Genomic DNA, 23,435 nt, shown 5'->3' on the forward strand with positions numbered 1-23,435 from the left:
GTAGCAACGGCCTGGCCCCGCCCACTGCGGCCGCTGCACCAATCAGAGGTTTACACCAGAGTGAAGCGGATAGAGTGTCCTCGACGTCATTGTAGTTTAAAACATCGCTTATGAAATCGAATAAGTTTACACCTAGCCTTAAAGCGGACAGCTTCTAGAATAGCTTGCGTTGTTTTGTTTTGCATAGAATAATTCTGACAAAGAATAAGGTTATTAGATACACATCTCTTCCATCTTTATTTGACCCTCTAACTTTAGCACTCACTATTCAAATTTTATTATTTAAAAAAAATCTAACTAGCTTTCTAATCTTGTTTTATTCTGTCTGTTTTATCTTCATTTATTATACAATTAACAAAAAACAAACAAACCAAAAAATACCTCTAACACAAGCTTGCTCTGTTCTATCTGTTGTCTTGTTATTTATTATATTATTTAAAAGCCCATGATACGTGTAATGTGTTAATCTAACTTATTTATCATTGCTCTTCTGTTGTATTTGATTGCTTCCATTTTTATCATTTGTAAGTCGCTTTGGATAAAAGTGTCTGCTGAATAAATGTAATATAAATGAGATGTTTCAGCTTTGCTAGATAAAAATAATGATATTAACTGTGTAAAGTCGTTAAAACTGTAGAGTCAGAGTTGTGTTTATGGACTGATTTCATAGGCTTTATATTATATGTAACCCTGGACCACAAAACCAGTCAGATGTATATCGTATATGTCACATTAATGTTGAATAAACAATCTTTCATTGATGTATGTTTTGTTAAGAGGAAGATATTTATCTGTATGGAACATGATCTTTACTTACTATCCTAATTATTTTTTGGCATAAAAGAAAAATGGATAATTTCGATACACACAGTGTATTGTTGGCTATTGCTACAAATATACCTGTGCTGTGACTGGTTCTGTGCTCCAGGGTCAAGGTCACAGATTGTCATTGCCTTTGGCTTGTCTGAGATGCCTGTTTGAAACATGTCCCTGGTACTGCAGGTAATATGATGGTGTTATGTGAGCTCTGTCTCTTTAAACAGGGTTTTTAAATATTGTCTGTCCCTCCCTCTCCACGTTCCTGCTATGGGGCGGGACTTAGACAAGATCAACCAATCACAATTCCTGGTCTGAAAACTGACATGTCAGCAACCTATGGGTATTTGGAAAGCCTTTGAAGTTTGACTGGCGTTTTCAACCTTCAGGATCTTTAGATAGTAACTCGTATTATTCTTATTTGCATATTTGTTCTAACACTGCAGACATGTAACAATTGTATGGTAATTACGCATTACTAGACGATATTAGCAATAACATTTTTTAATTGAATGTATTTTAGGATTATAGGAAAGACACATTTATAGATCAGGATATGGTAAAGACTTTTTAAGTGGCCTCTTTTGATTTGGGTCAGTTTATCTAGCAGCTCAAAATCCTAGTAATCACTTAATGTGCTTGTACCTAATAAAACATTTTAGTAACAGAGTGTGTGTGTGTGTGTGTGTATGTATGTATATATGTATATATATAAATATATACACACACACAGGAAACTTTTACTAGTTTCCATTCACTGCTATAGAAATTTACCCAATTATTACATCTTTTGCATCTGCGATAAAGGTCCTATCGTCTGTGAAATGTGATTTGTAACCATTCCCACAGTCCATATTCTAGAGATGATACTACTACATATATCAAAACAATGACACCTTTCCCATAATTCCTGCCCTTATCTGAGTCACTGGTGACTGGTCTTCTACACCCTGGATGGGGTTGTCCTTAATGAAATAAGAACAATGAACTTGGACATGATCCTACATAAAGCTGCTAGAACAATAATTAAAATGAAAACTGAATGAGCAGAGACAAAAGCCTCCAGCCTGTGCTTTTATCTCACACCTGCCCTCAGAATCAAACAGGTATGACATGTGATATTACATATTGAGCAAGCAGTGTGTTCTTGTCATTAACTGGGATGTTTTACAAGCATAAATGTTTACACACACACACAAACACACAGAAGGACTCTCCATAAACATATTGATTTTATATGTAATATAATAGGTCCTGCTATTGCTAATGATAATATGCACAACAACACATAAGACAATTACAGATTAATTTGAATTTAGGGAGGCAGAACTACAATCACATAACTACTGTATTTAATATTTCTCTACATATATAACACATCTATCAGATTTTGTCATCCATAAACATACTATCATACACACGGGTTAACTTATTACTTTCATAAACATCACATAATATGAACAACAAATGTCAATATAATAATCATTCATGCCACCTGTATAAATGTGTATTTATTTATATTTGTATAATTGATTCCACTCCATTCATTACAATTCCATTTCTCCTCTGAGAAGAAGAACCCCTTAAGCCCCTGTATAGTTTTTAAAAAGTTCTCTAACTTTCTTGGTATAGTCCAGTAAAGGATTAAAAATCAACATTAAAATACAGTGTGTTTCCTGAAGTCTGTCAGGATTATGGACTGTCTGTGTTGTGTCCGTGACCCAGTTTCCCCATGTATGATTGTGTTCACCTGTGCCTCATTATCCTGTGTATTTAAGTCCTAGTTTGTTCTGTCTGTCTCTGTCAAGTCTACTTTGTTGTGTTCGTGTGTCTTCTCCAGTTCCCTGTGTGGATATACCCAGTGTTTTTGGATTTATTAAAGACGATTTTGATTATCCACGGCTCTGTGTTCCTTCCAGCAGCGATCGTGACAAAGATAATGTGGTTCTCAGCCTTTATGCCCCCAAGGACCCCCATAAGGAAATATTCCAGGGCCCCCACAAGATGTTGACCTCAGAAAAGCATAAAAGTGATTCAGAACAGATTTTGCAATTGTAGTAAATTCCAATTCATATAAAACATATGGGAGTGGAGTAACATATCTAAAATCTGAGGAGGAAAATGGGGTTCCTCTAATGGTTCCACATAGCACCTTTTGACACCATTGGCCTTAAAAGTGGTTCCTGATTACAAGCCAGTGAACCACGTTTTGTGCTATTTAGCATCATTTTACTTTTAAGTGTATATTAGCATCATTTATTGCTTGTTTTGGAATCTGACGAGTCACTTCATCCAGTCTCATTCTGTTAATTCAAGATGCACTCTTCAATCAAAAAGGAGCCAATTCTTAAATTGGAAATTTCTCCCAACCCTTGTGAAAACACAGTGGTTCCTTGTTTCTTTCACAACATTGCTTTGTTTCTTTAAGCAATATCAACTTGTGACTCAACCAATGGCGTGACTTTGGGGTGGAACGAGTGTTTGGAAAACCTGTTTGGAAACCACTATTGCTGCAGAAACTTCACACCACAGCTTTAAAGGGGTCATGAACTGCCTTTGTTTTTATTTTGTACTGTTCTCAGAGGTCCCCTAATAATGTTATCAAGATTTTTGCATCAAAAACATCACAATTTATAAGTAATAGGCTATTTTCTGTCCTGTTTTTGTCCACTCTCATCAGAAGCTCTGGAGGAAAGTAGACTCAGAAGTAAACGCCACTGCTATGATTGACTAATATCTGAGTATGATTGACAGTCATCCTTCACAGATAGACACAGCAGTGATTTAAATTAAAAATGCATACATTCTCGGTACATATCAAACGATCTGTAATAACAGACAAAGCAATAGTGATCATCTTTTAGTTTCAATCTTTCTGAAAATCCTGCATTGAAGTGTGCCTTGTTTGTAAACGAATCGGCGGGAACAAATGAAGTGAACAAAAGAGCAAGTTCTTAATGATGCGTTCTGGATCTTCTGAAACTTACAGGATGTTTTTATGTTTTGGTTTCTAAGTTCATGACCCCTTTCAAACATTCCTAGAGACATCAGATTCTTGACATGCATACATTCTGTACTTGTTTCCCAGCTATTTCCTCGAGCGTTTGTCTGGCAGGTGTTTTTTCTGAGTGGGTGAAAGTTCACTGTGCGGCGGTGTTATATTATGAACTCCAGCAGCCTGTACACAACACTTGACTGGAGTGACTGACTCTCCTCGCTCTTCATGAGGATCACACAAACCCAAGCCTCTTATACTGGTAAGAAAATGCACATTTAGTTTGTTTAGTAACTAGCTTATGAGGATTTGCAAATAGGATCCTAAGTGGCTGTGGAAGACTTTCCCTGCAGATGGCAGATAGCAGAGAGATAGACGGCTGTTTTGAGCACAAACACAACAACCGCTGATTTTACTGTAGCTCTCTACCCTTGAAATTGCCTTCATGGCCTTCTTAACCTTTCCAGCTTCCTCACTAAACCGGCTGAAGTGCTGGAGGAGGAGCCAGATGAAACTCAAATACAGGACAGACTCTGGGGAAACACATCAACACAAATGCCTGCGAGAGGACGATCCTATCTCTTTTCATTCAGTCACTTACACACCTGAGTTACATTCAATAGAGGATCTTCCTTATTCAACTATGTTAGGAATTCAGACTATGTATTTTGTAATTTAAACAAACGTCTTGGCTGTTTGGATCAGCAGTCATGTTTAGGATCCGGACATAATATGTATCTCTTTGTTAATCTCAACTGACTGTCACCTTTAAAGAACAGAAATGTTTGTAGACCGAGAGAGTCCATTAGAAGCTGTACTTCATGCCCATTTCTCTCTCGTTTATTGGTAATTCTTGATAAGACTGAGGTCATTTCTGGGGCCTGCTGGTTGTCTCTGCTCTCACTCTTTATCTGTAGAGTTCACATGGAGCGTTTTCGGTCTGAGAGGGATATGATGACATGCGGTAATCTACTGTAGCTGCAAGACTTGCATGGTGCTCTTAAAAATAAAATGGCAGATAGCTCTTTGAACAAGTCTTTGAGAAATTTAAATTTTAAGAACTCATGTTGTTCCAAACATGTATGAGTTTAATTTCTTCAATATAAAATAAAATATTTTGTAATTTTCTAATTTTGTCTAGTTTAAGTTCCAAATTCTAAATGGTGCACTCTTGAAAAAATTAATCTCAAAAAGCTTTTTTTCTTTTTCTTCACAGCAATGCCATAAACATAAAATTTCAGAGAACAGTTCTCCCACATGGCATATATATATATATATATATATATATATATATATATATATATATATATATATATATATATATATATATATATATATATATATATATATATATATATATATATATATGATTTATTTATTTTTTTGTGGCCAACATATATTTGAAATATATACTAAATATATGTTACAAACAATGAAGCTCACTGAAATATATATATTTGAAATGGAAAATTTATTTAGTTTCAACCTTCATATACCAAAATACAATTAAATATTTAAGGGACATGAAAACACATTTCCAGACCAGTAGCCTACATTTAGGCTAAATACAAATGTGGACGGGCCTACTAGAGAACAAATGTAGATTTATAATCATTTAATCATTCTTAAAATATGTATATATTAATATTGCATTTTTTGGAGCATTTTTAATTGTTTTTGACAATTTTTTCTATATTTTTGAAAATATGTTTTAAATATAATTTCAAAAATATACAAATGGCAAAAAATGTAATTGTAACCTTTTGTAGAATGGAACATTTCCATAAAGGTTCTTCATGAAGCGATCAGTTCCAATAAAGAACCTTGAGTATACTGTATAGGCTATTGCTAATAAATATTTAAAAATCTGTTTATATTCATATATTTTCAGTAGGGTTTTTTATCTTTTTTTTTTTCAGTTCAGTGCTCTTTACAAGATATATTTGGCATAAGTATATTTCAGACGGAAAAAAAAAATAGCTTCATGTGCTGTGGAGTCCAATATTGTTTTCTTCAGTTTAACATGATAAAAAGACAATAATAAAACTGTCTTTGAGTTACACTGAATGAGGGAGCTGGGTCAGTTCTAGTAACCGGAATATCACAGACACTCGAGGATGGGGTTTTTGACCTGGGCCTGGAGCAACACTCAAGCCACCACAACACCATAATAAATACAGGCTACATGAATATCATAAAGAGCATAGATAATATCAGAAGATGCTAAAGTCTAGCTGGATTTACAAGAGCTCAAGTAGTAAAACAAAATCCAGAAAGGGAAGCAAGCAGAGTAGACTACAGAGGAAGAGTGAAGAGACATTTTATTATCTACTGCAGCATTTGCATTGAACTCTGAGTGCTGAGACTCGAGTAAACAGCGATGAGAAAGACTCGCTTGTGCTACTCCTGCTGCACTGTTGTCTCCGCTCGGGGTCCGGCCATCCGATGTGTCCACACGACTGGAACAAACCATCCCAGAGGAATGCCCTTGGCAGGAATATGAAGCACACAGAGGACCAAAAGAACAGCTTGGACAGCACTGACTTCATAAAAACATATCTTCCTGCTCTTATCATCATGCACGATTCATCAGTGCACATTATTCTAACAAAAAACTAATAAAAGTTTGTCTTCCTAATCTTTCAGCAAAATGCAATGTAATGTTCCCGTGGGACTGACGTCAGCAACTATTTGTCTTCCCCTCCCGTCCAAACACCTGTCATATAGAGACCACCTTTCATTTTACAACTAGATTTGAGTAATGAAGCTGGCTCATCAGTGTTCCTGCAGATCACACACATACACACTCAGCACACTGGCCGGTTGATGGATAGTAAATAGAGGTGCTTACATAACCTTTCTCTGTCCCGTCCTAAAATATCCTGCCTGGGCCTGTGTCTCCTCTTACCCGCAGCCTTCGCCTGCTACGCTTGGAGCAGAGGTCGTGTGAAGAGACACCACAGGCCTGCGATCAAATACAGTGAGCACAAAACCTGCAGGTGAAGCGCTGCTCTAAAGGCCTCTACATTTCTAACATGACCAAACTTTGCTGAAGAACCTGTTGCACACAGACTATTACATGGCTTTTTCTTCAGTTCTTTTAGTATAATGTTACAGTGGTCCACAATTTAGCTCGAGCTTCACGTGTCTTTTTGTTGTGAAGTCTTTACTGATTTTTGTACAGTAAACGTAAAATTGACGTTAGCAACAAATTAACACAAACGTTTACTGGACTGGAGCAACATTTCCTGGTTAGCCATTTTGTGACAAATCAAATTAAAATGTATTTATCTGTTTATCTCTCGGTCATCATTGTATGTATTGAATTAGAGCTTTGAAAGTATTGAGTATTTAAATATACTATTGCAAAAACGCATTATTTGACATATAGAGCAATGACTGATATTTATATCTGTTCATGCAAGTGGTCTGTAAAAAGAAAGAAATAAAAAAGAGGTACTTTTTCTCCTCAAGTATGAGCTCCATGTTTTCATTATATCATACTATATGAGCTATACTATATATAATAAATATATCTAGTTTACTATTATTTCATATATAAGGCTTTAAAGGGTTAAAAACACTGTTTATTTCTGTCAGTTATACAAGGTGTTATTGGCCCGAGGCCTAGTTAAAGCTGCAGTAGGTAACTTTTGTAAAAATATATTTTTTACATATTTGTTAAACCTGTCATTATGTCCTGACAGTAGAATATGAGACGGATAATCTGTGAATAAATCGAGCTCCTCTGGCTCCTCCCAGTGTCCTATTGCCATTTGCAGAAATTCATCCGCTCCCGGTAAGAAACAACCAATCAGAGCTGCGGTCCGTAACTTTGTTTGTGTTCAAAATGTAGAAAAATGAACATAATAAGCGAGTACACCATGAATCCATTTTCCAAACCGTGTTTTTAGCGTGTCCTGAATCACTAGGGTGCACCTATAATAAGTGTTTATATTCGGACTATTTTAGATTGCTTCGGGGTACCGCGGCGGAGTAACCCAGTACCTTTGTGATTCTTCATAGACATAAACAGAGAGAAGTAGTTCCGGCTACAATGTTCTTCTGCAAGACGCAAGCAGTTCTGTTTATTAACCGCTAGAGCGTCAAAAGTTCCCTACCGCAGCTTTAAGTATAATAAAAAATAAATACAATTCAAAATTAAGGGAAGTATTGTGGCACTTTATTGATGGATCCGATAGGAATCAAACAATAAAATCAGAACCAGTCACCTGCAGTAACAATAGTAAAGACTATTAAAGAAGACAACATGTGTCAGTACTCACAGAGAGTCACTTCTAGTGCTGCCAAAGGGAAACTGCAGGACAGACTTGAACAGAGGTGGGTAGAGTACCCAAAAACTTTACTCAAGTAAAAGTAAAAGTAATTCTAGAAATATTTACTCAAGTAAAAGTAAAAGTACTAGTCTGGAATAGTTACTTGAGTAAGAGTAAAAGAGTATCGGATAAAAAATCTACTCAAGTAGTTAGTTACTAGTTACTTTGGGTCATATATACGGAGCCTATTTTTATTTAGATAGGCTATATAGAAAAAATTTATGTAATGTATGTGTGTGTGTGTGTGTGTGTGTAAATGTATATATTTCATCAGCCTTTACTCCAATTTATGTAATTTGTTATAAAACCCTTTCTGTTTACTTAAGTAACAAATATAGGTGTCATGCCATAACATATTTTTAATATGACTGACTTTATATTAAATGTGAATTTAACATTGAAAGTTAATGTGATATAAATATTGCTACTAATCTTTCATTGTTCAGAAAGAGAGCAAATAACATTTACATTATTAAAGATCATTTTCACTGACAGTGTATATTTCAATCACTCTCAGAAACTCCCATTACAATCACTGAAACTGTTAACACTGTGAAATCAATATCTTAATTATAGATTCGTACACACATCTGCACTTTGTTGTTTCTGACGAGAGAATTCGCCAGAAAGAGGTATTCAGTGAGTGAGCGAGTGAAGGAAGCACCGGCATTTCAGCGATGACTCATCGGAACACTTCTGATTGGCCACTGCATTCAAAAGCTCAACAGAACCGTGTGTGATTGGTTAATGCACAGTGCTGTAAAAACGCGTCTGTCTCTGGCTCAGCGCCAGCAAGCGACCCCGGATCTGAATTTAGCAGCTGATGATATGACTCGCTGAACTTACACGCACCGGTGTGATTGTATTAAAATTAATAAAAATCTTAATCGGATATTTTTTGTCTTTTGGAAGCTGCATTCAACTTGACTCCCCTCTGTTATAAGCCACACACGTACAACAAATGTCACAGTGGTATCGTGTACTGTAATCGAATGTAGCCCAAGTTATTACCTGTTAAACAGTAGACAGCACACGCGTTCATCTAACAAGGATCTCCATCGCAAGCAAATAATAGCCTTTGCAGATTTGCTTTCAATTCAGTGCAGTTCCATAGCCACGTTTTCAACGCTGCTGGTATTCTTAAACATTACAACTCTGAGTGAACTGCTTCAGATGCTCAGCGCTTGCGGCAGGGAGTTGAACGACTCATTCAAACTGATTCATGAACAAATTCACTCGTTTGCCAATTGGTTCGATCAAGCCTTTGAACAGAGTTGACTCAAAAGAATGAATCATTCGCGAATGGGCATCGCTCATTGCCCAGAGAAAAGTAGACGGCGCGTTTGGAATTAACTGAAGCATTTATAACATTTATTGCATTAAGATAAAGTAACGAGAGGGGCGTCGCCCACAGTAACGAAGTAAAAGTACAGATTTTTCCCAAAAAAATTACTCAAGTAAGAGTATAAAGTACCCATCTTTAAATATACTCCGAAAAGTATTAGTTACCCCGAAAAATTACTCAAGTAAATGTAACGAAGTAAATGTAACTCGTTACTACCCACCTCTGGACTTGAAATCATGTGACAAAACCTGAAACTAAAGCTAAAGGTGAACTCTTTGGCCTGAAAGGAAAGCGCTATGTTTGGCAGAAGCCATATGAAGCAGCTTCCAGGTGACACCATCCCTGTCGTGCTATGGGCTCGCACTTTGAAAGGAAGAACCACAAGTTAGTTTGCATTAAAGGCTGCTTTGCATATTTTGTCATTAAAATCTCAAATGCAAAGGACACATAAAATTGAGGTCCAAACCATTAAATGTCTTTTTTATTGTTATGCCAGTAGGTGTTGAGTCATCAATCATCCATTCAAGCAGTTCATTTAAAAACACCACCGAGTGTGTTTTCTTCAAATCCAGAGCAATATAGACTTGTGTAATGACCACATCTACCAGCAGGTGCAAACCAGAAACAACCAGAAACCCTGAGCTTCGACTCTTCTCAGTAGGTGTGGACTTAGTAGTGTACTAGTATAAACTATCCAACTGTACCTAAGTAAATATAAAGATAGCTTCATAGTAACTGACTCAAGTGAAGCTAAAGCAGCTCATTAGAAAATTACTTGGTAACACTATATTTCACTGACCTTATTATACATTTTACTATTACTTACCATTATAACAACAACAGTAATATATGCATGATTACATGCAACTAAACCTAACCCTATTGTAGAAAAAAGGGATTATTCATTTAAATAAATAAATAATAATACCATGGTACTTTTTGGTACTCTGTTGGAGGTGGCATGTTTAATCTGATGTTTGAAGAGTTTAGGTAAGTCTATCTTTGGAAAACCAGTAGCCTAATTAGCATAACAGAGATGTGATCCGAGACCCCTAGGTGGGGACGGGGTGAGGCCCTGATATACTTCAAACGAAGTTCGTTTTCATTCTTCGTTTCAGGGGAAAAAGAAGTTTGAAAAGGCTGGGCGACAGTATACTGTTAATGAACTTTTCAACACCCCCGTACTGCTGGAGGCGGGGTGTAGATTAATGTAAACGTGACTAGCTGTAGTTTGTTTACTACGCGTGCAGAACAACCACCCAATAAAGCATTACAATAATCTAACCTTGAGGTCATAAATGCATGGATTAACATTTCTGCATTTGACATTGAGAGCATAGGCCGTAATTTAGATATAGTTTTGAGATGGAAAATGCAGCTTTACAAATGCTAGAAACCCGGCTTTCTAAGGAAAGATTGCGATCAAAAAGCACACCTAGGTTCCTAACTGATGACGAAGAATTGACAGAGCAACCATCAAGTCTTAGACAGTGTTCTAGGTTATTACAAGCAGAGTTTTTAGGTCCTATAATTAACAGCTCTGTTTTTCAGAATTTAGCAGTAAGAAATTACTCGTCATCCAATTTTTTATATCGACTATGCATTCCATTAGTTTTTCGAATTGGTGTGTTTCACCAGGCCGCGAAGAAATATAGAGCTGAGTATCATCAGCATAACAGTGAAAGCTAACACCATGTTTCCTGATGATATCTCCCAAGGGTAACATATACAGCATGAAGAGTATAGCGGCCCTAATACTGAGCCTTGAGGTACTCCATACTGCACTTGTGATCGATATCATACCTCTTCATTCACTGCTACGAATTGATGGCGGTCATATAAGTACGATTTAAACCATGCTAATAAAACTAATAGAGAGATACACCCATGATCAGATGATAAGAGCAGATCATTTGTAACTCTAATAGGGTCTAACACACATGTTGTTGGTTTAGATGTTTTAACAAGTTTATACAATTCTTCCTCTCCTATAGTAGAGAATGAGTGGAACTGTTCCTCAGGGGGTCTATAGTGCACTGTCTGATGCGATACTGTAGCTGACGGCTGAATGGTTGCAATTTTATCTCTAATAGTATCGATTTTAGAAGTAAAGTAGTTCATAAAGTCATTACTGCTGTGGTATTGGGAAATGTCAACACTTGTTGAGGCTTTATTTTTCGTTAATTTAGCCACTGTATTGAATAAATACCTGGGGTTATGTTTGTAAACAACAAACAACAAGCGCTACTCTACACTGCTCAAAACACATGTTTGAATCATCATTGGCAAATTATTTAAATATAAAAAACATACTTACAGGCTGTGATTCAGAAGAGCCGGACTCTCCTTGCAGAGTTGGCCCCACTTTATAGAAACAGCCTTTGGGTACAGACTCATTGTACAGTTTCAGGAAACAGTCCTGATCCTCCATAAAATGTGCTGCACACATCTGAATATCTAGGTTGAACTGTTCTGGATCAGTGTTGTAAATACAACTTCACCAGTGATTTCTAGTTGTGTCCTCCTTTGGAAGACTGAACAAAGTAGTTTCACTTTCACAATGAAGCACAGCGTCTCCATGACATGGCAGCAACAATACTACAGCGAGAATCAAAAGTTACTCCTTCTTTCTTTGCGTGAACATTTGGGCGGCATTATGCAAATCTTTCCACATAGTCATGTGGACATGTGGGGGTGTGTTTTATGAGGGCGTGGAACAGTCATAAATTTGATAAAGAATATCTCTTTGCACTTGAGACTTTAGTCTTTGCAACTTTAAAGTTATATTCTTTATGAACCAAGAGCTTGTAACACTCCAAAGAAAAAGTACAATTTTAGATCGCATCATATGACCCCTTTAATATATGCTGACGCACATATTATACGTTCTGTGGGATCGCAGAGCCAAAGTCCGACTCAGACTGCGCACGCAGCCGCGGTTATCCTGCCTTTGCATATTTATAAAAGCATATTCACATTGTCTAAATCCTTCCCTATTGGCTTCACCAGGGCTGTTCAAATCTTGCAGTGGAGGGCTAGTGCACTGCAGAGTTTAGCTCCAACCCTGATCAAACCCACCTATCTGGGATTTTCTAATGATCCCAGAGACATTGATAAACAGGCTCAGGTGTGTTTGATCAGTGTTGGAGCTAAACTCTGCAGTGCACTGGCCCTCCAGGGCAAGATTTGAACAGCCCTGGCCTACACTGTGCACAATGAGCATTCACTGTACAGGAAATACTACACTACTGTGAACACGTGACAGATCTCCTTTGCTTATAGTCTAGAGACTGGGCGCTTTGGATTCTAGAGAGCATCTGATTGGTCAGAAGATTTGACGAGAAGCTGAAATGCGAGGGGACGTCAAAAAAATTGTCAATCGATTTTGGCAGAAGTTACAAACTGCAAGCTTTGAATGATTTTATCTTCAAAACCCGAATTTTCTCATTGTTTTTGGAGCACACTAACAGTAAGACTAACACATTGATACTACACCCCCCCCCCCAACCCCCCCCCCCCCCCCCAAAAAAAGGTTAATTTTAATTTCATGGGGACTTTTAAAAGTAGACAGACAGACAGGCTAATGTTTGACCCCCAAGTTCTCCCGTGCTAGTTATAGTACGGGGTCTAGAGTCAGATTAAGATCAAAGTGCAGAGATATAGAAAAATAGAATCTGGAATCTGAATCAGCAGGCAAACCTTTAAACCACAACAGGGATTAAAAAGGCGCAGTTCCTTTACCCCCCTAAAGACGACAACAGAAAATGATAAACACTTGACAAACAATGAAAAGAAACCGTTAATTATTTTGGCATTTGTGACCTCTACTGGTTGGGAATGTCATGTACAGTCACAACATTGCAGTGTTTAGTTTTCTCCTGAAATAATTTTTTTTTTTTTTATTGATTTACAATGACTTAAGTTTGACGTGACATACTAAAAAGATGCTTTTACTTGGCTTATCTTTTCATTTGCAATGTTAACTAAAGAACAAATGAAAGGACTCCCAAACCATTGAGAGTGAGGAGTTGTCATCATAGTATATATATTTTATATAATTGCTTCTATTGTTCTCATTTGTAAGTCGCTTAGGATAAAATCGTCTGCTAAATGAATAAATGTAAATGTAATGTTATATCATATAAATATATTTAATTCATAAAAAGTAACATATTTTGCTTAAAAATATACATGCATGTGTGTGTATTAATGTATGCATAATAAATATACACAGTTCACACATATACCTATATTACATAAACAATAACTTTAATTTTGGATGCGAATAATCATTTGACAGCACTAATATATGAACTGCTGCTTGTTTGGATCATGATCACTCTGGGTAAATTGCCTATTTCATTCACTCAGTATTTAAATAAGCCATCTGTATTCAAAAGGAAGTGTTTAAAGTGTTTTAAAATTAGATTTGAATTAACCAGCAATAAATTAACTGCTAACAGCCAAAGAGCCTTTTAGTAAATGCCCCTGTTTTTAAAGTCTCAATTTATTAATTTGATAGGTTGTCATTTGCATGACAATTAAAAACAAAGGAGTTAAATGCAGTTTTACAGTTGTCCTGTAGATGGCAGTGTCAGAAAGAGCCAGAGAGAACCAAGAGGTCAAGGGTTGACTGGTTAGCATGACTGTATTAGCCCCTTCAATATCATCAATTTCTCTGTGCTTTAATGGACAATCAAAAGTAGTCACATATTCTAATTGAATGGATATTTGCATTCATCATATTAATAACAAAAACAGATTTTTTTCTGTGCATTAAATGCACTTATATTTCCCCCTGCCCTGTTCTTGTTGTGCTACTACTTGTTGTAATGTGATCCATTACTGTAGCTCATTACTACTGCCTTGATTTCTCCCCCAGTGTTTGCCTGGAGATATTCTGTCCCATAAGCAAAGCCTTTCAAACTGTGAGTCTACTTGTGTCCAGCACTGGTACGAGCCAGGAGCGTGTCTCTGAGATCAATGGGAGGCTAACGGACAGACCTCTGTGAGTAAAACAGGTGCCTTCACCTCACACCGTGCAGATATCTGAGGTGGTGACATCGAACCCCAAAAATGTTCATGACAACTACAGCACACTATTTGAATGTCATCCTCACAGGAAATGCAGATGGACAAGTTCCCAAACCAACAAGTAAATGACATTTAAGTTCTGGGAAGAGAGAACATCCAGCATAGCGCCAGTGATACTTGACTTAAAAACAAAGAAGGTCCATAACTGTGTCATGTCTATGTACAAATCATTACACAATGCCATTCCAAAGACCTTTTATGAATGTTGTTCACATTTTCATAAGCTTCTAAAAAAAGGGAACTCCCTAATCAAAAGTTTCCCTTTCTTTGGTCTAAACTGGTTTCTGAACTTTAGTTTTGTAATTACTCCTGTGAAGGCAGTGTTTTCTTCTACATGTGGCTTATTTTCACACACGGTGAGCGTCGCCCAGCATCCAGCCTCGGCGGTCATCTGAGGACGCTGGTTTGTTTGTGTTCGAGCCGCTCGTGTTTTGATTGAGCTCGAGTGCAGAGGAACAGCAGACTCATCAAGGTTGTGAAGTGAATTCACCATATGTTTCAGCTTAAACTCCAGAGGGGTGTTAAGTAGTACCTTATCTTGCTCATGCTCCTCTTTAACACCCCACACCCCCTTCCCCTTCACACCAAGCGCTCACTGGCTCTCAGTCATTAACCTTTTCAGCTTCAAACAGAAGCCTTAACATCTTTAATATAGTGAAATGTCCACAGATTATAACACCAAGAGTGAAACGCCTAAAGAGTATTTAAAGAGAATTGCCTTTTATCATTTTAACAAAAAAATAAAAAAGCCGGTATGAATTCTGTAAAAGTACGGGTTGAAATGAACAATTAATATAAAACAATGATAGATTCAGGAAGACAAGGCATTTGATTGTGAAATACTGTAAATATGCTTTTTGGAAGTAAAAAGAAAGAATTACCTTCTAATTTACATGCCATTCAAAAAATTTAACTAGTGTGTAGTCTATCTCCTGTAATGTTACTCACAGTAAAATATTAGAATTAGTCAAATATTAAAATAGTATTCATATTTATAGTTTTCAAATGATGTGTTCTGTTCATTAACTGGGCAAAATAATATATATTATTATTTTTTATTTTTTAATTGTACAGCTTCCACATTTAAAGCCTTTTATCACTAAAATAATTTATATAATATATAGGAATGTTAGTCTGTTTACTAACAATTCAGCATTTACCTTGTTTATTTGACTTGAATCACAGCTATACAAGACAGATTTCTCTACTCAGTGTCTCACAGCAGCAGTCATCCCTGTTTCAGTCACACACACACACACACACACACACACACATACACACACACTGATCTGGTGCTGATGAGGTCACATGACTCAGGCAGGGCGAGTGCTGAATGAAGCTGGAGCGCTGCTGGGTGTAAATGCTCTTTTCATGACTGTGCTGAGTGAGTGTCTGTCTCTCCGGAGCAACACAAGGAAAACATCTGTTCTCAGCTCGGGACATTTCTGTGCTTTATGTGCTCCCCTGTGTCCAGGTCAAGAGATCACGGCACCCTGCTCACAAAACACAACCTGTGGCTGTTTTCTAATGTGCACTGACACAGCAAACTATGTGATCGCCAGTTCAACACTAAACATATGTGTGAGATGTTTTGGACAGAAAAAATGAGCTAATGCTTGTACTGCAGTCAGAAAACAGACAGTGCTTCACATTCATCATATGTGTTAGTGTCCTGCATTGAAAGAGCAAATAACAGAATGTGATGTGAGGATGGAGCATCAGAGGAGCATTCAGGACAGGCACTTTTGTTCAGAGAAGTGGGTTAATTTTTAGTCGCACACCCGCTGAGCTCCTGATGTCCTGCGGTGTCCATGCTGGAAATAAGTCTGATGTGTGTCCTCTGACCCCGGAGATGAAGGACAGATAGCAGCTTGTGCTCCTCATTGTTAAATGGCTTGCATTGTGCTTTGTGTCAAATTTAAGCGTGTGGATTCTGCCCTTTGTAGGGGTGACCGGGGCAAGTTGTCACACGCTGAAATTGTACAAGGCTGTATTTATCGTCTAGTCACACAAAAGCATTTTCAAAAGCAGTTTTAAATGTTGGTTTTAAACTGTAGACTATAATAAAGGTACACTGCAAATTATTTTACTGAGCAGGCTAGTAAATAAAAGATCGGACTGCATGTCTAACAAGAAAATAGCCAAACATCTGATTTGACGTTTAATTCGGAGTATTAGGGTAACTGTTGATCTCCTTATCCAATCTTTTTTAGTTTAATAGCCTGAATATAAATGTTTTGAGGATGTGAGCTGGATGCTGTGGTGTGTTTCCCGTGGGCATCCTCCAGGAGGCGGAGTCAGTCAGTGGGTGTTCCAGGGGGCGTGGACAGAGCTCAAGCCCCGCCCCCTCACACAGCCTAGCCTCATTTAAAAGATTCGTCTGGGCAGAATGGCAATAACCTTTCCATCTGCTCCGAGCTCAAAGATTACTGGACATCTGAGGCAGACTGGGATTCACACAGCAGCTTCTCCAGACACTCAGTCTAGACTTCATCTAAAGCCTTCGCTGGAGTTTGGGGAGGATCTTTACAAAATGCCACGGTCATTTCTTGTCAAGAAATATTTTTCCAACAAGAAGCCAAACTACAGTGAACTGGAGAGTCAATCTGGTGAGTGTGCCGAGAGATATTTGTTAATGTTACCGTATACAATATCAGTAGACCTATGTCAAATTAAACAGCTTACGTTTAGTCAAAACTTAGTGAGCAAATATATCAGCATTTTCATATTTCCAAACTTGTTACTTTTACCCCCAGTTTCACAGACAAGACTTAAGCCTAGTCCTAGCCTGAAGTGTACGTCTGAGCTCAGCTGAAAGAAACTTGCACCAACTGAAATTAAAATATATCAGTGCCTTTGTTGCACACCTTTAATGTTTTAAATGTTTTATTCTTTTTAAGGCACATTTATGAAAAATACTTAAATGTCCTATTTGAAATATGGCTTAATCCTGGTTTAGGCTAAACCCTGTTTGTGAAACTGGGCTGTTGTTATGTAGGTTTTATAACATAAGGCGACATTTCTTTTCTTTTCTTTTCCTTTTTTTTATTTTATTTAGCATTTTTCACTTTTTCAATATGCCATCTACACAAACTGCAGTATGTAATTGAACTAACTGCTAAAATGCATCAGCTGTAGTATTTCAGAGTATTTACTTTGATTAAGATATCTCCAAAAGTGAGTCATAGCTTCCTATTTGGAGTATGAAGCAGATATTTGGTAGTTGACCCTGGGCCATAAGGGTCAATTTTGTGAAATTGAGATTTATGCATAATCTGAAAGCTGTATAAATGAGGTCTCCATTGATGTATGGGTTATTAGGAGGATAATATTTGATCATGATACAACTATTTGAACATCTGGAATCTGAGGGTGCTAAAAAATCGAAATCACCTTTAAACTTGTCCAAATGAATTTGTAGCAATGCATATTACTATTTTTTATATATTTAATGTAGGAAATTTACAAAATATCTTCATGGAACATGATCTTTACTTAATATCCTAATGATTTTTGGCATAAATGAAAAATCAATCATTTTGACCCAATGTATTTTTGGTTATTTCTACAAATATACCCCAGAGACTTAAGGCAGTTTTTTTTTCTTTTTGCTCCAGGGTGAGTGTGTTTTTGATAAACCAGAAGGAATGAAAACAGAGAAGTTTTACCTCAAACAATATTCTGAAACATTTAATGTAGTCCAGCAAACATCTAAACAGGCATCTTGTCTCTCCTCAGACCAACGCTACGCTGTCTTCCCACAATGCTTCCCTCTCGATGACTTCCCCACTAGAGAAGGTGATTCTGTGGTGCCCACCCACCCCTCCATGCTCGTGTGGACCACCAGTGCCTTACCCCTTACCTTCACAGCGGTGTCACCCAGCACCCCCTCTCCTCCCGGGCCTCTGGACCTGAGCTCTCAGTCCAGCTCCAGCAGCAGTGGAGAGGAGGACGACTGCCGTACATCTGACCCTCCCAGCCCGGACCCCGCCGACCGCTTCCAGTGCGCCCACTGTGGCAAGACCTGCAGCAGCCCGGCCGTGCTGTCTCTCCATCAGCTCACACACTGCACCGCCGGCCCACAGACGCTCACTACTGCCGCAGGAGCCACCAGCACAAGCACCAGAGCGGCCTTCCACTGCAAGCACTGTCCCAAAGAGTACAGCAGTCTGGGTGCGCTCAAGATGCACATCCGCTCCCACACGCTCCCCTGTGTGTGCACCACGTGTGGAAAGGCCTTCTCCAGACCCTGGTTACTGCGAGGACACATCCGTACACACACCGGTGAGTGAGCTGATGCACTGAGGCTGTTAGTGGTGCATGCAAAGTCAACACTTGAAGGCATAGTTTACCTTCAGTTCAGTGGTCACCATTGACTTGCATACTGTTTCTTCATACTATGGAAGTCAATGGGGACCAGAAACTGACCATCAAACTTCGAAGTATTGAATTTAGGTATGTAACTCAACTCCAAGCCCCAAATAGTGCAGTTTATCAAGAAGAGGCGTGCTATTACTTTTCCAAGCCAATGGATTTAGCATTTGCATTTAGCAGACAATAAAACTGGTGATAAAATCCCAAAAAGTATATATAATGGAGATGAAATAATAATTAATTTTATTCACTTGTTTAAATTAAATTATAGGCACAATTAAAACCAGGGTATGGATTACAGCTTGGTCGCATTCTAACTAAAATGAGGGAACAAATCAGTATAACATGGACGCAATTTGACCAAAACCAATAAATGAATTAATAAATCAATAAGCACAAGTTCTTATAACATTTCTTTTTTTTCACATCATTTGGGGCTCTGTAATTACTGCATGATACTAGAAGGATAAATGTGAGGAATGTGGTGAAAATACCTTTAAAAGTGACAAGGTCTATAATACCTGTAGAAATAACACCCCCATTCTTGTCAATGGCAGTTGCTTGGCTGGTGCATCTATCAGCAGGGGCTAACCAAGTAAAACCTTGACTGTCTGCATAAAGGACTCCCAAAAAGACTTTAATAGAAAGGATTTTATAGAAACCTAGGGATGGACTCTTTTAAGCAAACACCTAGCTAAACCCAACCTAAAATAAAAACAAAAAACAACATCCTATCAGAGCGGCATGAGTTTTGAAGGTTCACCTTTTCTTGCAGAATCGTATTGTCTGTATTGCCTGCAGTGTTTGGAATAACGGCGTTTAAAAGAACGGCGTTAGGTAACGACGTTATTTTTTCAGTAACGCAGTAATCTAACTAATTACTTTTCCCGTCGTTACAATGCCGTTAACGTTACTGAACATTAAATGCGGTGCGTTACTCTGCATTGATTTAATAAACTGTGCAATCCGAATGGACCCCTGGCTCACACAGCGAGTGAGCAGGTGGGTTAATGACGAGATAAGCGATTGTGATTGGCTAAGGCAGAGTCATGTGTTTCATGGTAGCCAATCAGAGCCAGTGTTTTTACACACATGCCGGCACACGCGGCTGCGCCAGCGGCGCCAAACACATACACACACACACACACACACACACACACACACACATGCAACAGCTACACAGAGATTAGCAGCAGAGATGGCGAGTCAGGAGCAATCCGATGAAAAGTTGGCATTTTCAAGGTGAAGATATAAGCACTACTTCAAATTCATTGTGGTCAAAGAACGTGCATGTAATGTGTGACACACATCTACAAAGCTAGTGGCCAAAAACACTTTTCTTACAAAGATAATACTTGAAGTGCAGGCTAAAAGTCTTGCTGTCTGTTGACGTGCAATAAATATTGAAAGTTATGTACCTGTCTGTTCTACTCATTTCAACTGACTTGTGAAAACTGAAAAAAAAAAAAATTCTCTGACATGTAGCAATATATATATATATATTTTTTTACAGTAACGCAAATAGTTATTTTCCCTGGTAACGAGTTACTTTTATTATAAAGTAATTCAGTTACTAACTACTTTTTGGAACAAGTAGTGAGTAACTATAACTAATTACTTTTTTAAAGTAACGTTCCCAACACTGATTGCCTGATATAGAGTTAAACTGTGTGTATGCTAAAAACTAAATGATCTCTCTCTTTTTTTTTTAAGGTGAACGTCCCTTCTCATGCCCCCACTGTAACCGTGCGTTTGCGGACCGCTCAAACCTGCGCGCTCACCTGCAGACCCACTCCGAAGTGAAGAAGTACCAGTGTGGAGCGTGCTCTCGTACCTTCAGCCGCATGTCCCTCCTGCACAAACACACACTCTCCAGCTGCTGTCCGTCTGCCTAGAGCCCATCTCTCCATGCTGAGCTGGGACGGGTTTCAGCCATAAGTGAATGTTTGAGATAGAGAATGCTGTTTTTGAAGCACAAAGTGCCTTATATTTGCTTCCACAAGCCAAAGGAGAGATGCTATCGTTCTTCCAGTGTTAGTCTTACACACATTCACACACACCTTGTCTACAGTAACAGCCTGTTAAATGTAGACTGCAGATTTATGTCGTGGGAGGGGGGCCACAGACTGGCTCTCGGTGGATTCCCAGGATGCACCACGGTGCCGGCTGGTCCGGGACTGTGAGGGGGCAGCTGCTATGAAGTGTGTGTGGTGAGAGGTCATCTCTCACCCTGATCTCCACAGACGTGCAGGGATGTATGGGGACAGCTGTTGCAGCGCAGGCCTGTCCACAAATGCATTGGCTGTGTCTCTAGACTGATGGGTTTAATGAGAAGTTCAATTAGACTCTGCAATGTGTCTCTGTAATCAGAGCTTCGATGTATTATATCAGCTGGCATTTCCTGAATAAGGTGTCAACAACACAAAAAGAAGGTCATTGGGTTTTAGATGTTGTTCATGTACAAAGTTTACTCCATCTGAACTGAAGGGAATCCGCAGGATCAGGAGAAAGGTCTTCCATGAAGCCTATTTTTTCCAAAGCCACAATGATAAATGAACCTGTCTGTCTACATATTGTTTATATGTTGGACGTATAACACAAACCAAATGCTATGCAATCTTTTTAAGCAAAGATGTGTTTTAGTGTATTTCCACTTGCTGTTTTTTTTTTTTCAATAAATAATTAATAATTATAATGTTCTTTGTTTAACAGAGAAGTGAATTTGTGTTTAGGAAGGAATAGGTTAAAGGAATAGAAAACATGCTCTAGTATGAGTATTTATGAGTCAAACAGGCTAATATTTGGTCGGATCTTTCTTTCATATCATTCATGCATTACATCTCTCCACGTTTAACGTCAAAGCTTGCAGAATTTTAAAAGACCGTTGAAAAAAGAAATGTGAATTATTCCTTGAATGCATGAACGTACATCCAAGGGTCTCTGAATAGATACGGTGCAATAAATATAAAGCGTCCCTGTCTAGACGCAGTCAGATATTTTGAGTGATGGTCAGAACACCTGCACACACTTTTTCTGCTTAGCCTAACGCTAATACAACACTAACCCAGTTTAGCTGACACATGGCCAGCAAATGTTCGCGTCTGAGACACTGCAGGTGGAAAAAGACCAGAAGGGAGGCAGGAGACTTAGAGGAGCACCAGAGAAATGGGCCAGTCCGCACCATTAAGACCAGTGGATCCAGCTCTTAGCTCCAGAACCTCAATCTGTCAAACAGATAGATACGCCCCCCCGAGGGGACTCTTAATAAATGTGGGACATGCCGACATTCTGTGCTTCCAGTGCAGCCAGAGTTTTAGGTTTTAGGTTTTGTAACCCTCCTCCGCAGCTCACCCTTTCTCTAGGAAGCTGAATCCACAAAGCCCTTGTGACCCGCGCTGACGCCAACCAGTCTTGCTAGAGTAACGATGCACTTCCTCTGCTGATTTGGAGGCTCAAAGCTGTGGGATTGTGGTGGGAGAAGCTAGCTGTAGGGGCGAGGGCACGCTTAAAGGGATATTCCAGGCTTTCTATCGAAAGTATCTGCGGCAATCTCTATCTACAACATCTGTGACCACTAAAAATGCTGTGCTCCTTAAGTACAGAGCCCAATACATGACATGCTGGAAAATAAATAAATAAATAAATAAATGGGGGCACGAATTAAGAGTTTATTTCAACAGTTTATTCATTTGTTCTCTCATTTTCCTTAAATTGTGGCTTTATTGTATTAATCCATACTCTGATTTCGTTCAATGTTGTTTTCATTTGTTCTCAGTAGTGTGAAAATGTAATCTAGATTACGTAATAAAATCCAAAAATGTATTATTTGTAATTGTATTATATTGCATTTTAAAATGCCAAGAATCAGATTACAGTTACTTTTCATGGATTACATGATTACATATTATTCACACAAGAGCAGTAAATGATTCATAATTAATCGATTCACCCAGTTCTCCCCAAAAATCCCAGTTTGGGAAAACCCTGGTGTAAAGTGTTTAATGCACTTCACTTCACTGATATCAAATAATGGAATATATTTTCCTTTTCAGTATGATACTTTTAATAGTAAGTGTTAAATAAAAAAGTAATCCAAAAGTAATCTAAAAAGTAGATTACAGTTTTCATCATGTAATCTGTTTTCAGCAACAGACTATAATTTGTAAGTAATCTACCCAGCACTATCCCTTGTTTTCATGAAATTGTGGCCATGTTATCAATTTTTTTTCCCAACATGTCATGTTTAGGGCTCTGTATTTGAGTTTAAAACGTTTCTTACATTCAGTGTTTCATCTCATGGCCATTTGAACACTTGGTTACTTTTGAATGATATGTGCCAGGATAAACAACAGGGATATAGTGTAAGCTCAGAAGGCCTATAATACCTGGAGAAAGCTTTCAGGTAACACTCCCAATTCTTGGCTGGTATTACCAGCAGGTAACCAGTAAACCCTTTACATAAGGATTGCATAAA

The 23,435-nt window shown here is 38.1% G+C and overlaps 1 protein-coding gene across 1 annotated transcript; it reads left to right on the forward strand.

Annotated features, from left to right (window-relative positions):
- The first annotated feature begins 16,951 nt into the window (after window positions 1–16,951).
- On the forward strand, window positions 16,952–22,735 carry snai1b (snail family zinc finger 1b). Its single transcript, XM_052593752.1, has 3 exons — window positions 16,952–17,196; window positions 18,326–18,871; window positions 20,675–22,735. Exons 1-3 carry the CDS (start codon window positions 16,977–16,979, stop codon window positions 20,854–20,856), a joined length of 948 nt encoding a protein of 315 aa, XP_052449712.1. The 5' UTR covers window positions 16,952–16,976; the 3' UTR covers window positions 20,857–22,735.
- Window positions 22,736–23,435: the final 700 nt, after the last annotated feature.

Source organism: Carassius gibelio, chromosome B23 (genome assembly GCF_023724105.1).
Source record: "Carassius gibelio isolate Cgi1373 ecotype wild population from Czech Republic chromosome B23, carGib1.2-hapl.c, whole genome shotgun sequence".
Lineage (NCBI taxonomy): Eukaryota > Metazoa > Chordata > Actinopteri > Cypriniformes > Cyprinidae > Carassius > Carassius gibelio.

Excerpts from the sequence above, each read along its gene's own strand:
- snai1b (XM_052593752.1), top strand. The coding sequence starts at position 16,977 with ATGGCAATAACCTTTCCATCTGCTCCGAGCTCAAAGATTACTGGACAT. Across the intron at positions 17,197-18,325 it reads TGAACTGGAGAGTCAATCTG|ACCAACGCTACGCTGTCTTC; the intron begins GTGAGTGTGCCG and ends GTCTCTCCTCAG. Across the intron at positions 18,872-20,674 it reads ACACATCCGTACACACACCG|GTGAACGTCCCTTCTCATGC; the intron begins GTGAGTGAGCTG and ends TTTTTTTTTAAG.